Here is a 13,238-nt window from a genome sequence, read left to right as displayed (position 1 = left end):
ATCAATAGGAAAAGTGATTCCACCAATCCAAAGCACGGCTGTAGGGTTTGGGAAACTCATGGCCACGTGACCCGGTGAGAACTCAGGACAGCTTCGGGGTTGGAAGTGTAGGTTTCAGGGGGACCGGGCAGGCCGACCCAGGAAACGCGAGCGGGCCTTCCAGGTGATGGAGGGAAAGGGCTGCGTACTTCTGCGGCAAGGAGCGACGTGACCGTGAGCGCGGGCTCCGCCTGCCGCGCGCCCCGCGCGCAGCGCCGCGGCCACTGCGCATGCTCCACCCGCGCGCCCTTCCGCCTCGCTCGGCTGTGGGCCGCGGGGGCCCCCGTAGGAGCCGGGCCGCGCCCGCCCGTGCCGTGTGACCCGGAAGGGAGCTGCTGAGGAGGCGGGGCCAGGACGGCGGGACCGGCCGCTGGCTCCCAGCGAGGGAGCCGGGCAGTGGGAGGTGAGAGGAGAGTCCTGCGGCTACCCGCTCCCTGCCGCGTCCCCTACCCGCTCCCTGACCCGCTCTCCGTGGGGCTGACGACGGGAGCCACGGCTTGCCCTCCGAGATTCGCCCGGTCCTGTCAGCCTCCTCGGACCGCGCCCCCCCATCTTCACCCCGCCCCCCAAAGCCGTTCCGCTGCCCTGGTGGCCTCCTCCCGCACCCCTCCTCCGCCAGACCCCTGATGGTCGGCAAGCTTGGGCCTGACCTTGCTACCTCCGTCCACCTGCTGTCTCATCCCCGGGTCCCGACCTCACCTCCACACCTCAATTTACTGCTCTGGTTCTAGGCCCTTAGTAGTTCCCCCCTCCCCCCAACCCCATTTCGGCCTGTTCGTTGTTTTACTTCACCCTGCTCATCCGTTGCCCATCGCCGCATCCCTGATTACCTTCCAGTCTCTCCCCTTCCCATACTACCCGGACCCCGGTCCCCGTCGAGGTCCACATCCCATGTTTCCTGTCTTCTTCAAGCCTTTCGTCTGTCATCTCTCATCTGCCCCCATTCCTATTCTCACCACTCCCCGTTGTCCCTATACTGCTTCATATCCTACGTACCTTTTCCTGATCATCAGCATAGCCGTCTTCCTGCTCATTTATCATCTCCTGGCTCAATAACTCAGTTTATCTGAGGACTGCTCCTCCCTTCTCCAGCTAAGAATAACATTAGATTGTGTTTACTGAGCTCTCACTATGTACTGGTGGCTGTTCTAGGCGGTTTACATACATGGTCTTATTCAATTTTTACAACTTCATGAGGTGATTTTGAATACTATCACCATGTTGCAGAGGAGGGAGCTTAGGTTCAGGGATGAAGTAACTTGTACGAAAATACCCACAGAGTAAGTGAAAGAGCCAGAATTCAGGGTCACACCTGAGTCTTATCTGTGCTATATTTCTTCTCTCACATTTTCACCATCTCCTGATCTCGTTTCCTACCCTTCAGTTCCATGATTACCACCTCCATATGTATCCCTCTGACTTAGACCCTCACTGTGCATACAACTTACATGCCAGGCGGTACTTGGTCACTTTTCCTAGAATCTCACCTGGCCCCCTCAGCGCCTCTCCTGCTCACCCTGCTCACAATACCCTGATACGCTTTCCCCATCCAGCCATCCGGATGTGGAGGCCCACCGCCCAACCTCCTTTCGTCTCTATTCTATCTGTCATGGCCCACTCCTTTATATTCACATTCCAGCTTTACACTGTCATTTTTACGCCCTGTCCTGCCTTCCCTCCACCCTGACTTTCCCCATTTGTTCTGGCCCCACTGTCTCCCATGCTGCCGTCCAGCCTGCTCATCCCTGTTATCCTTCTAAGTCTTGATCTGTATCCCTCAGTTGTCTTGCTCTTCTGCCCAGACTGTCCTGCTTAGCTGTCACCTCTTTTGAGACCTTTTTGTTCTTACCCTCTTCCGTCACCTCTTCCATTTCTTAAAGCCCTTCGTTTCATCCGCTTGCCATTTCCGCTGCATTCTCCTTCCTTACAAATCCCAAAGTATGTTCATGTTATATATTCTGTCCCATTCTTGGCTTTTTCTATTTGGTCCGTAAATTCCACTGTGCAGCCTACCAGTCACCCTGCACCGGATCTGTGTCTCAAGGTTCCATCCCCTCCATGTAGTCTTTTTCTTAGCCCTCATTGCCTTTACCTTTCTCCTTGTGTGTCCCAGGTCAGGATGGTTGGGGAACGGCGTGCCGGGGACCTCATGGTGCCCTTGGGGCCCCGGCTGCAGGCATATCCTGAAGAGCTTATTCGACAGCGGCCTGGGCATGATGGGCATCCTGAATACCTGATCCGATGGAGTGTTCTGAAGTGTGGGGAAGTGGGGAGAGTGGGTGTGGGAGAGGGCAAGACAGAGCACATCCTCATGTGGCTGTCAGCCCCCGAAGTCTATGCCAACTGCCCCATGCTGTTAGGTGAGCGGGCACTATCTAAGGGACCTCAGCACGAACCAGCTGGGGGTTCAGGAAGCTTCCCCCGAGATCCAGGAGGTCTGGATGACACAGCAATGGGAGAGATGGAGGCTGATGTGCGGGCGCTGGTGCGCAGGGCTGCCAGGCAGCTGGCAGAAGGTGGGACCTCCAGCCTCACAGCTGCTGTACTCCACACCATCCATGTGCTCAGCGCCTATGCCAGCATCGGGCCCCTCACTGGGGTCTTCAGGGAGACAGGAGCTCTGGACCTGCTCATGCACATGTTATGCAACCCTGAGCCTCAGATCCGTCGGAGTGCCGGCAAGATGCTACAGGCTCTGGCAGCCCACGATGCTGGTAAGAGACAGCCAGGGGAAGAAGGAAAACACTGGAGAGAAGGGGGCCATAAAGAGTAAGGACAAAAAGAGCAGGGATTTCCCAGCTTGGAAAGAACACCTAGTATTTGGTGGATACCAATTCAGTGCAAGAAAAAAAAAGAATATAGAATAATAAACTGTTACAGGTATGTGAATAGAATGAAATAATAGCACTCAGTTTATCTGTCCATTCTCAGTACAGTGGCAGAGAAGAGACTAGGATAGGTTTGTATTTTTAAATGGTGGGTTGAGATTTATTCGTTGATTATGAAATCAGTTTGGTGGGTTACAACCAACATTTTTTTAAATGTAAAATAACTAGCAGGTAACACTTGGTAGGGTAAGTTTTGTAGCATTCAACATATGTTTCAGTTGTATGTGTGTATGTTTGTATCTGGTTACCATGTAAAATGTATACCTTCTTGTGAGTCTCAGTCACAAAGAAGTTTGAAAGCCTCTAGGGTAGGGGATAGATGGTCTAGAATAGGCAGGGTAAAGTATTGAGATTGAGGAGAAGATACAGATTGGGTGTGGATTACAGGGAGTCGGGCTCACGTCCTTCTGTCACTGAGCCAGCAAGATGGCATCGAGCAGCACATGGATTTTGACAGCCGCTATACTTTGCTGGAGCTGTTTGCAGAGACCACATCCTCTGAGGAACACTGCATGGCCTTTGAGGGCATTCATCTGCCGCAGGTACTCTGGCAGCTGTGGGGGAAATGCCATATACAAGGCCAAGGACATCACTACTGAAAATGTGGTTCAGGATTGTGCATTAACACCAGAGCTACTTGGGGAGCTTGTTAAAATGAAGATTCATGCCTGCTGCCCCACTTAGAATTTCTGAGATTAGAACCCAGGAATCTTTCTTTTAAGACACTCCTTGGGATCCCTGGGTGGCGCAGCGGTTTGGCGCGCCTGCCTTTGGCCCGGGGCGTGATCCTGGAGACCCGGGATTGAATCCCACATTGGGCTCCCGGTGCATGGAGCCTGCTTCTCCCTCTGCCTATGTCTCTGCCTCTCTCTCTCTCTCTCTGTGACTATCATAAATAAATAAATTAAAAAAAAAAAGACACTCCTTGTGTGTTATATAAGTCACAGTTTGAGACCTACTCAAAGTGTGGGGATAGGCGTTTATGTTTTTCTGTAGAGGATGATATTATGGGGAAAGGAGAGAGGATGAAACTAGCAGAAGATAAACCTACACCACAGACTATGTCTTACAGATCCCAGGAAAGCTGCTCTTTTCCCTGGTGAAACGCTACCTATGTGTCACTTCCCTGCTGGATCAGCTGAATAACAGTCCAGAGCCAGGGGCTGGAGACCGAGGCTCCCTGTCCCCGAGGGAGTTTAGCTGGGAGAAAAGCCGGGGGCAGCGAGAGCTGGAGTTCAGTATGGCTGTGGGCAACCTCATCTCAGAGCTGGTGCGGAGCATGGGCTGGGCCCGGAACCTCGGCGAACAAGGCACGTCGCCACCACGGCCAACCCGGTCCATCTTTCAGCCCTGCATTTCAGGCCCTAGCCTTTTGCTCCCCACTATGGTTGCCACCCCCAGAAGGCAAGAGCGGGCCTTCCGCCAACGCTCTGAATTCTCCAGTCGCTGTGGCTATGGTGAGTACGTGCGAGAGACGCTGCAGGCTGGGATGCGAGTGCGCATGCTGGATGACTACGAGGAGGTCAGCGCTGGGGATGAGGGCGAGTTCCGTCAGAGCAACAACGGCGTGCCCCCCGTGCAGGTGAGCCAGGGCACGTGTGAGATGCTGTCGGGGCTCTAGCTGGGGGAGCATAACTGGGGCTTCCATGCCAGGGGCTCTGGTAGGCCACCCATGGAAAAAAAGACCCGTGGGGATTGGAATGGTGAAAGGGGGTCAGCAGTTGAGAAGGGCTTGGGAAAATTGGGAAGGCTGAGAAAATTGGATGGGCTGTGAGGCCAAGCAGAGACTCACGTCCAGGAAGCAGAGCTGATACATGGAGACACTCTGCACCCCCACCCATTTAGTTGGCTAGGAGGAAGTGTCAGAGCAGAGACCATCAGGGTTAGGAGGAGATGAGTGGCAAGGCCAACCCCATAGGGAAAGGTAGCCTTTTGCTATACAGAGGCTTTCCCCAACTTAGCCGGGTGTGCATCTGAGGGCTATGGGGCCCAGCTCCAGGCCCAGCCTTGTCCTCTCAAGCCACACCACCCAGGGCTCAGAACCCTATTCTCATTTTCTTCCTCCCTCCACACTAGGTCTTCTGGCAGTCAACGGGCCGCACCTACTGGGTACACTGGCACATGCTGGAGATCCTGGGCCCAGAGGAAGCTGCTGAGGATGCGGCTTCAGTGGCTGTGGAGAAGGGGGCAGGGGCTCCCCTGCTGGACACAGGTGAGCCTTGAAGGGCACATGGACACAGCATGTCTCTGAACAGAGGAGTAGGCCTGGGGCAAAGCCACTCCTGATCAAGAGCTGCCCTAGAGATTCAGAAATGCACTCTGTTCCTGTGAAATGATAACACCGCTGTTCCTGTGTCCTCAGCCCTTCCCTCCTGGGACTGGAAACCTGTGGATGGGCTCTACTCTTTGCCGTACCTCCAGCCCGAACCTCAGAAGAATGAGCAGTTGGGATACCTGACCCAGGCTGAGTGGTGGGAGTTGCTCTTTTTCATCAAGAAGCTGGACATATGTGAGCAGCAGCCAATTTTCCAGAATCTTCGAGAGAACCTAGATGAGGTATCATAGGCCTGAGATATTTGGGTTTATAGTGGGTTTGGAGGCAGGATTCTCTAAAGGAGTTCAAGATAAGGAGGTGCTTAGGGGGAGGCTGGAGCTAGAAGTTAGAGAGTATGAGGGGGCCTGCTCGGAAAGGAGATAAATGCTGTGAGGTCTGGTATGTAGAAGTTTGCAAGGCATGGCAGGAGGCAGCAACCCTCCCTATTTTTGTCCCCAGGACCTTCAAGTCTACTTGTCCCTGAAATGCATACCCTTTTCTGTTGACAGACCCTGGGTGACAAGGCCCTGGGTGATCTCTCCGTGCCCATAGAGATGGCTGAGGGTCTGCTGCAGGTGCTCAGCAGTCGGTTTGAGGGTAGCACCCTCAGTGACCTGCTCAACTCCCAAATCTACACCAAGTATGGGCTGCTGCCTGATGAACTAAGCATCTCATCTTCTTCACGAAGTCACTCCTGTACTCCAGATCCAGAGGAGCAGTCCAAATCAGAGGCCAACTTCTCAGAAGAAGAGACTGAGTCTCCCAAAGCAAAAGCTGAGCCCCTGAAGGCAGATGCAGAACCTGCCAAGGGAAAAATTGAGCCCCCCATGGCACAGAGTGATTCACAGCTATTTAACCAGCTTCTGGTGACTGAGGGAATGGCTCTCCCCCCTGAGATGAAGGAGGCGGCCAGTGGTGAGTCACGTGCTGGGAGGAGAGGGCAAAGAAGTTGGAACAAGTCCTGGCCAGTCCCCACAGAAGTAGTTAGGGTAGAGCAGAGCTGTGGACTAAGGTTGCTGTTGCATGGGAAAATACTCTGGAAGCATGCATCCATCTTCCTTCCTTTGACCTTGGGTGTATCCAACCAATCACTGCTCCCTTCAGTATCCCAGGAAAAGGAGGGTCTGTTTTCCAGAATATCTTCATCTTCAGTGTTTGGCTATTAGATCCCTCACACAGAATTAGAAAAGCTCGGAATGCAAACTTCAGTAATGAATAATGTATTAAAATATCAGTTGGATAACTGGGCTTGACCTTTAAAGACTTCCGAGTTGGAGGAGCCTCAATTTTTCCTAAGCCATTACCTTTCCCTCACCAATTTCAGAAATGGCTAGAGGCTTGCGGGGCCCTGGTCCACGCAGCTCCCTGGATCAGCATGTGGCAGCAGTTGTGGCCACCGTGCAGATATCCAGCTTGGACACAAATGTGCAGCTTTTGGGGCTCTATGCCCTCTCTCAGGCTGTGGAAGAAGTCACTGAACGGGACCACCCTCTGGTCCGTCCTGACAGATCCCTGAGGTTAGTTAGCATGGTGGGAAGGGAAAGGGGTTTGGGCTTAAGCTGCCATTGGGGGAGGATGGTGGGAAGGAGGGAAGGAACTATAGCAGGAAGTTGAAAGGCTGGGGGTGAAAGAAAGGTCAACCTGAGGAGCAACCAAGCAGGATAATGGACTATTCTAATATACTCGGAGGACTTACTCTGTGCCAGGCTCTGTGCTTCAGGTTCTACACACATTCTTCTCTCTGTCTTCCTTCCTGAGGAAGAGTTGATGCTATGCTTATGCCATTGTTTGGGTGAGGAAACTGAACTTTAGAAAATTTAACTCATGGAGTTTGACAGCAGAGCCAGGATTCAAACCGAGCTCCTTTTGGCTCTACAGCTTGAGTTCTGACCCTGCTCCATGAGTTCTTTTATTTTCTTTTTCCTTCCTTCATTTGTTCCTTCCTTCCCTTCCTTCCTTCCTTTTTAAAGTTTTATTTATTTAAATATCTCTACACCGAACGTGGGGCTTGAACTCACGACCCCGAGATCAAGAGTCACATGCTCTTCCAACTGAGCCAGCTGGTACCTCTGAATTATTTTACTTTTTCTCCCTTCCTATTTTCTATTTTCAAAGATTTTTAAAACTGCTTCTTAATTTTACAAATAATACACAAATGCACTCCATTTTAAAAGATCTGAAGAATGTAAAAGAACATAGTACAGAATCCCTTTTTTTGCCTGTTGCCAGTCTGCTGTGGATTTTTCAGACCTTCCGTAGATGTACATTTGTTAGTGTGTTTGGAAATGGAATATCTTCTGAGTTTGTGTTTACATCTGTGTAATCACGCTACATGTTTCTACAATTTTCCCCCCACACTCAGTATGTCTGAGAGGGCTCTCCACGCCCATCCACATAGAGCTGCCTCATTACTTTCACCACTGCGTAGGACTCTGCAATAGGATTATCTCCAAGTTCAAGTACAGTGTTCTATTGGATCTGTTTTCCTCACGTCTGCCAACACTGGATATTACCATTTTTAAAAAAAATCTATCAGATTGGCAGAATTTTAAATGATTGATATCTTTGTTTTAATTTCTTTTCTAGTGAAGCATATTTGCATGCATTTGTTGTGTTTCTTCTTGTACAAATAATCTGTTCTTATCCTTTGCCCATTTTCCTACTGTGTCTTTGTTTTTTTTCTTACTGATTTGTAGGCAATCTGGATATTAATCTGTTGCTAGTGTTTCATATATTTTGCTTTTTTTTTTTCAAAATCGTATTAACTTTTCTGAACATAAAATAATATATGCGTCCTGTAAAAAAAGTTAGAAAATTATGAAGATAAAAATTATCTGAAAAACCTTTGGAGAAAGAGTCACTGTTCACATTTTGGTAAACTTTCTTACTTATATTTCTATATCCATTCATATATATGGCTCATGTGGTATTAACTTGTTTATAATAAATCCTGGCTACAGAAGGGGATTTATATTTGAGGCACATTTGATTCATGTTGTTGTCATCATAAAGCTCATGAGAAAAGACAGACAGAATTTTCCCAGGCTACCTCCTCAATATGTATCTCTCACTATGGAGAAAGATAATTTCACTGTTTTCCTTCTTGTGATGTTCAGGGTGATCTAGGCGACTCTGGAGCACTTCTTTCTTCTCTTCAGATCAGCAGTTCATAGGACTCTTTCCCTTCCTCACAATTGCTTATCTCTTAACTTTATGGACAGTGTCTTTCACTCTGCTAAAGTTTTAGAATTTTAAATTAGAATATTTTAAAACTTTTTTAAAAAAAGATTTTATTTATTTATTTACTCATGAGAGACACAGAGAGAGAGGCAGAGACACAGGCAGAGGGAGAAGCAGGCTCCATGCAGGGAGCCCGATGTGGGACTCGATCCCAGGACTCCAGGGTCACACCCTGGGCCAAAGGCAGGAGCTAAACCACTGAGCCACCCAGGCGTCCCTATTTTAAAACTTTTAATGGCTTCTAGGTTTTGGGTGGCTCTGTCCTTTTCCAAGATTATAAAAAAATTTCCCTGTATTTTGTAAATATTTTAAAATCTGTTTGCAGTTTCCTTATGCTGATGGGCCTGAGGCATTGCTGCAGCTGTAACTGTTTCTGCTGTCTCCACCTCACGGGTCGCATGGCCCTTGCTGTTCTTACTGGCTGGGATGTTACCCTTATCTAGCGATCTGTATCTACCCTGTGTCTTTAGTAGAGTTTTAATTTTCTCGAGTTTATATTTTGATAGCTAGCATACGAGTCTACCCTTGTTTCTTTTTTTTTTTTCTACCCTTGTTTCTTTCTAAACATTTCTTAGCCATTCTTGCGTGTTTTCTCATCCTCTGACTGAAGCTGCCTGTCCTGTGTTTTGTAAAAAAGACCTTTTAGGCATTGTGATAAGAATTACAAATAGACTTATTTGAAAGGGTGAGCCAGAGTCTGTGACCGTTTTTGCCCTACGGTCTCCTTGGTACAGTGAGGAGCCAGAGGCAGTTAGCTGGCAAAGGAAAGGGGATGAGGGGTGAGCCTAAGGTGAGGAGTGCAGGTTGGGGAGCGTGGGGTGATCTTGGTGGAAGGGGTTGGGCAGGGAGTCAGGTGTGACTTTGGGGATGGGAAACGGCCATGTCTCTTCTCTCTAAGAGAGAAGCTAGTGAAGACACTGGTGGAGCTGCTGACCAACCAGGTGGGAGAGAAGATGCTGGTGGTACTGGCTCTGCGCCTCCTCTACCTGCTGATGACCAAGCACGAGTGGCGCCCACTCTTTGCCAGAGAGGGTGGCATCTACGCCGTACTGGTTTGCATGCAAGAATATAAAACCTCCGTCTTGGTGCAGCAGGCGGGGCTGGCGGTGAGTGGACTGGGCCTGGCGGGAGAGGACGATGGGCAAGAGGGCAGGCTGGGCACTGCTGACCTTGGGGAGGTGCTGTGGTGACTTAGACCAGGGAGGAGGCTTGGGATGGAAAGATACAGGTGGGTTAAGGGTGTCAGCTGGACAGTCTTGGAGATTGAGTGCGTGTTTGGACAAAGGGACTAGGATATTTTTAAGAACGACTCCCAGATTTAAAATGGAGCAACAGAGGGGATGCATAGGCCATTTACTTAGTGGGGGAATGTAGCGGGAGGAAAGCTATGGGGAGAAGATCTGGAGTTGTGCTTTTAGTTTTGTCGAATTTCCCATGTCTTTTTAGGTACCTGTAAGTGTTTGGCTAGAGACTAATTTTCTGCATGTGACAAAGTAATTTTTTACCCTTTGATCTGAGTGATACCCTTACATAGAAAATACTCCCTTGCCAGATGTGGGTGCCTTGCCACCCTGGGCCTAGAGGATGGAGAAGGGGGGCCCTCGTTCAAGGGAGCTCACAGAATTGGCTTCCTGACTACTCCAGATACAAGTGCTGGCTGGTAGGAGGTGTGGGCAGGGTGTGTTCTGTCTAGCCTAGGGTCCCTGAGGGGAACAGGTAGGCTTCATCTGAATTAGTTCTGAGAATGGATTCCAGGAGTATAATGGCAACAGCATGGACAGGAGCACAGGTCCTCTTAGAGCAGGCTGTTCCAGAGCGAGGTTGGGAGGCTCTTTCCTGTGCAGGGCCAGCTAGGTGCTGCTCCTCTGAAGAGCAGCCAAGCATTTGTGTCTAGGCCATGTTTGCTCAGAGAATTCCGTACTGACCCTTCCAGATCACATGATCAAAATACAGCACTGGCCCCTAAATTCAAACACTTGCCCCGTAGCAGAATTGCATCATCTTGTTTATAACCTCAGGCTTACAGAATCCAGCTAATTGGGGAGAGGAGGGTAACCGAAGGGATAAAGCCTCATTATAAAGGTAGCATATGCATGGAGGATTCAGGCCTTATAAGGGAGAGTGTCCTGAGAATTAGTTCTAATCTCTATCCCTAGCAGGTTTCTTCTCAAGTGTTAACCCTTTCCCCAGGGAAGAGAGCCTCCACTCTAATGGTATAGCGTTTATCTTCATTTAATTTTCTATATAGTACCAGCGAACAAGTTCAGAAATTCCAAGAATTTTTTCCTGTAATTCCAGCCCCTCTTTCTGTGAGACAACCCAAGTAGTCTTATTGAGGAAGGTTGGCTACTGGCTTTGGAGGCTCAGGGACATAGGTTTGCAGTGTCGGCATATCAGTGGTGATTGAAGCCGTGGGAGTAGGTGAGGTTGCCTAAGCAGGGAGTGCAGAGTGAAAAGGGGGCAGGAACTTCCATGTTCAAGGATTAGGCAGAGGAATTCCAGAGAGGCAGGCCGACCAGGACAATATGAAGTCCTGGAACTCAAGAGAAGAGAGGTTTTGCAAAGCGGGGGTGGTCAAGTGAGATGGAAGACAGTGTTAAGGAAAGCCTTGGAAGACAACTAGATGCTGTGGAAAGGTCCTAATCCTGAGAGGAAGCTGCGGGAGGGGACAGTCACACCACTCAGCCACTCAGCCTCGTTGCTGGCAGAGCGAAGTGGCAGGCTGATTTTATCATTGAGCCTCATTTTTTTCTATGCTTTCTTTGCTTCTCTCTCTTTTTGTTTGTAGCATTTGATATCCCATCATGACCTCCTTCATTTTCATCTCCTACTTGACCTACTTGCAAACAGCTCAGCTGCCCCAAAGTTTGGAGTTGAGAGTGAGGACCTGGCTCTCCTCTTTTTCTGCAGGGTGGCTCTGCCCACCACTAACTCTGCTTCCACATCCCCATTGCAGGCACTGAAGATGCTGGCCATTGCCAGCTCCTCGGAGATCCCCACTTTTGTTACTGGCCGAGATCCTATCCACCCTTTGTTTGATGCCCAGATGACCAGAGAGATCTTCGCCAGCATTGACTCAGCCACCCGCCCAGGCTCTGAGAGCCTGCTCCTTACTGTCCCTGCGGCCGTGATCCTGATGCTGAACACAGAGGGGTTAGCGCATCACCCTCCAAACTCCCGCTAAGCCCCAAGCCCCACTACTGCTCTGCCCACATCTCATCTGCTTCACAGAAATTTCCCTTATGTTGTTATCTTTGGATGAAAAATTGGTGGCCCTCTCTGACTGTTGTTAGTAGAGAGGCTGAGTGACTGGGGGTAGGGAGTTCCCCAGGGAGAGCAGGGACACCCTGACCTTCCTTCCTGGGGTTGGGGGAAGTGACCTGAGGTCAGGGAGCTGGGTGTCCTGGCCTCAGAAGGAGCCCTGGAGCCCTTTCCTCCCTAGCTGCAGCCCTCCTCCTTTCTAGACTTGCTCTCTGCTTCCATTGCATTCACTCTCTTTCAGTTTCTTCCCGGGTTACCACCTTCCTCACAGGTGCTCCTCCGCCGTGAGAAATGGTCTGCTCCTGCTCAATCTGCTTCTGTGCAACCACCACACTCTGGGGGACCAGATTATAACCCGAGAGCTGAGAGATACCTTATTCAGGCACTCTGGGATAGCACCGGGGACAGAACCCATGCCTACCACACGCTCCATACTCATGATGCTTCTCAATCGCTACTCAGAACCACCAGGCAGTCCTGAGCACACAGGTACCATTGTGGATGGCGTGGTTCTTCTGAGGAATCAGGTAGTGCCAGCCTGTGGCCAGGAGGGCTAAGGCTTATATACTAGTACCTTACTGGAAAGATACAATGAACCTCTAGGAAAGGAGTAAGGGTTTTGGCACTCAAGTTAGGTCTTAAGTAGAACTTTCTGACGAAGAGGAGAAGGAGACTCTAGGATAGGTAAGGAAAATTATGTATCTAAGGCCAGTATATGGGGTATCTGGTTAGTGCAATCAGTAGAGCCTATGACTCTTGATTTTGGGGTTGTAAGTTCCAGCCCCATGGTGGATGTAGAGATTACTTTAAAATAAAATCTTTAAAGCCACCATGCTAGGTAGTAGGGAGGTATAATTATAATAGCTTATATTTATTGGCTTATGTAACAGCAGAACTACCACTTAATAATAACAGGTAATTGTATGACTATATGAGATTAAAAATGTGTGTGTTTAACCTAATAGTGTTTGCCATACTAAACTTTATTTCCAGACGCAGCTAACTATGCATTTGGGGCCAGAGAAGAAAATCCCCCACAGTTTGGTGCAAACTACAGACATCCTCCCAACAGGAGGAAAATTGGGGGGTGATTTTCTGGACCTGCCCAGTTTTCAGTTTGACCAACTTGCATGACTCCTCTTCATACTCATTTTTTTCCTCCCATGTGTCCGGGCAGCAGCACTGGAAACCCCTGGTGCCCCAGGCCAGGATGGGTCCCCTGAGCGCCTGATCCGATCCCTGGCGGGGGGCCCGTCTGCAGAGCTCCTCCTGGGCTTGGAACGAGTGCTGTGCCATGAGGGCGGCCCCAGCGGTGCCATGAGGCCCCTCCTCAAGCGCCTCCAGCAGGAGACCCAGCCCTTCCTCCTGCTGCTGAGGACTCTGGACGCCCCAGGGCCCAACAAAACTCTGCTGCTGACTGCACTGAGGTGAGGGGCCTGTTGGGGCACCCATGTATCAGAGGCCAGGGGAGCTGGCAGACTGCAGGGATTTTGCTT

The 13,238-nt window shown here is 50.0% G+C and overlaps 1 protein-coding gene across 2 annotated transcripts in view; it reads left to right on the top strand.

Annotated features, from left to right (window-relative positions):
- Window positions 1–293: 293 nt before the first annotated feature.
- CUL9 (cullin 9) overlaps window positions 294–13,238 on the top strand; it is a 39,931-nt gene continuing 26,986 nt past the window's right edge. The window contains exons 1-12 of one of the 2 annotated variants that reach the window (XM_072832936.1): window positions 294–442; window positions 2,153–2,753; window positions 3,315–3,469; window positions 4,000–4,509; window positions 5,004–5,139; window positions 5,290–5,483; window positions 5,751–6,156; window positions 6,566–6,758; window positions 9,380–9,587; window positions 11,438–11,634; window positions 12,014–12,231; window positions 12,923–13,169. In XM_072832936.1, coding sequence (XP_072689037.1) covers window positions 2,159–2,753; window positions 3,315–3,469; window positions 4,000–4,509; window positions 5,004–5,139; window positions 5,290–5,483; window positions 5,751–6,156; window positions 6,566–6,758; window positions 9,380–9,587; window positions 11,438–11,634; window positions 12,014–12,231; window positions 12,923–13,169 — 3,059 coding nt within the window. In that variant the 5' untranslated portion in view covers window positions 294–442; window positions 2,153–2,158. Of the gene's footprint in view, window positions 443–2,152; window positions 2,754–3,314; window positions 3,470–3,999; window positions 4,510–5,003; window positions 5,140–5,289; window positions 5,484–5,750; window positions 6,157–6,565; window positions 6,759–9,379; window positions 9,588–11,437; window positions 11,635–11,983; window positions 12,232–12,919; window positions 13,170–13,238 lie in introns of both variants that reach the window. The other variant, XM_072832935.1, reaches the window with a different exon arrangement.

The sequence above is a fragment of the Canis lupus genome, chromosome 7 (genome assembly GCF_048164855.1).
Source record: "Canis lupus baileyi chromosome 7, mCanLup2.hap1, whole genome shotgun sequence".
In the NCBI taxonomy this organism is placed as follows: domain Eukaryota; kingdom Metazoa; phylum Chordata; class Mammalia; order Carnivora; family Canidae; genus Canis; species Canis lupus.
Note: the sequence above shows the minus strand (reverse complement) of the source record. Positions and strands in the feature narration are given on the sequence as shown.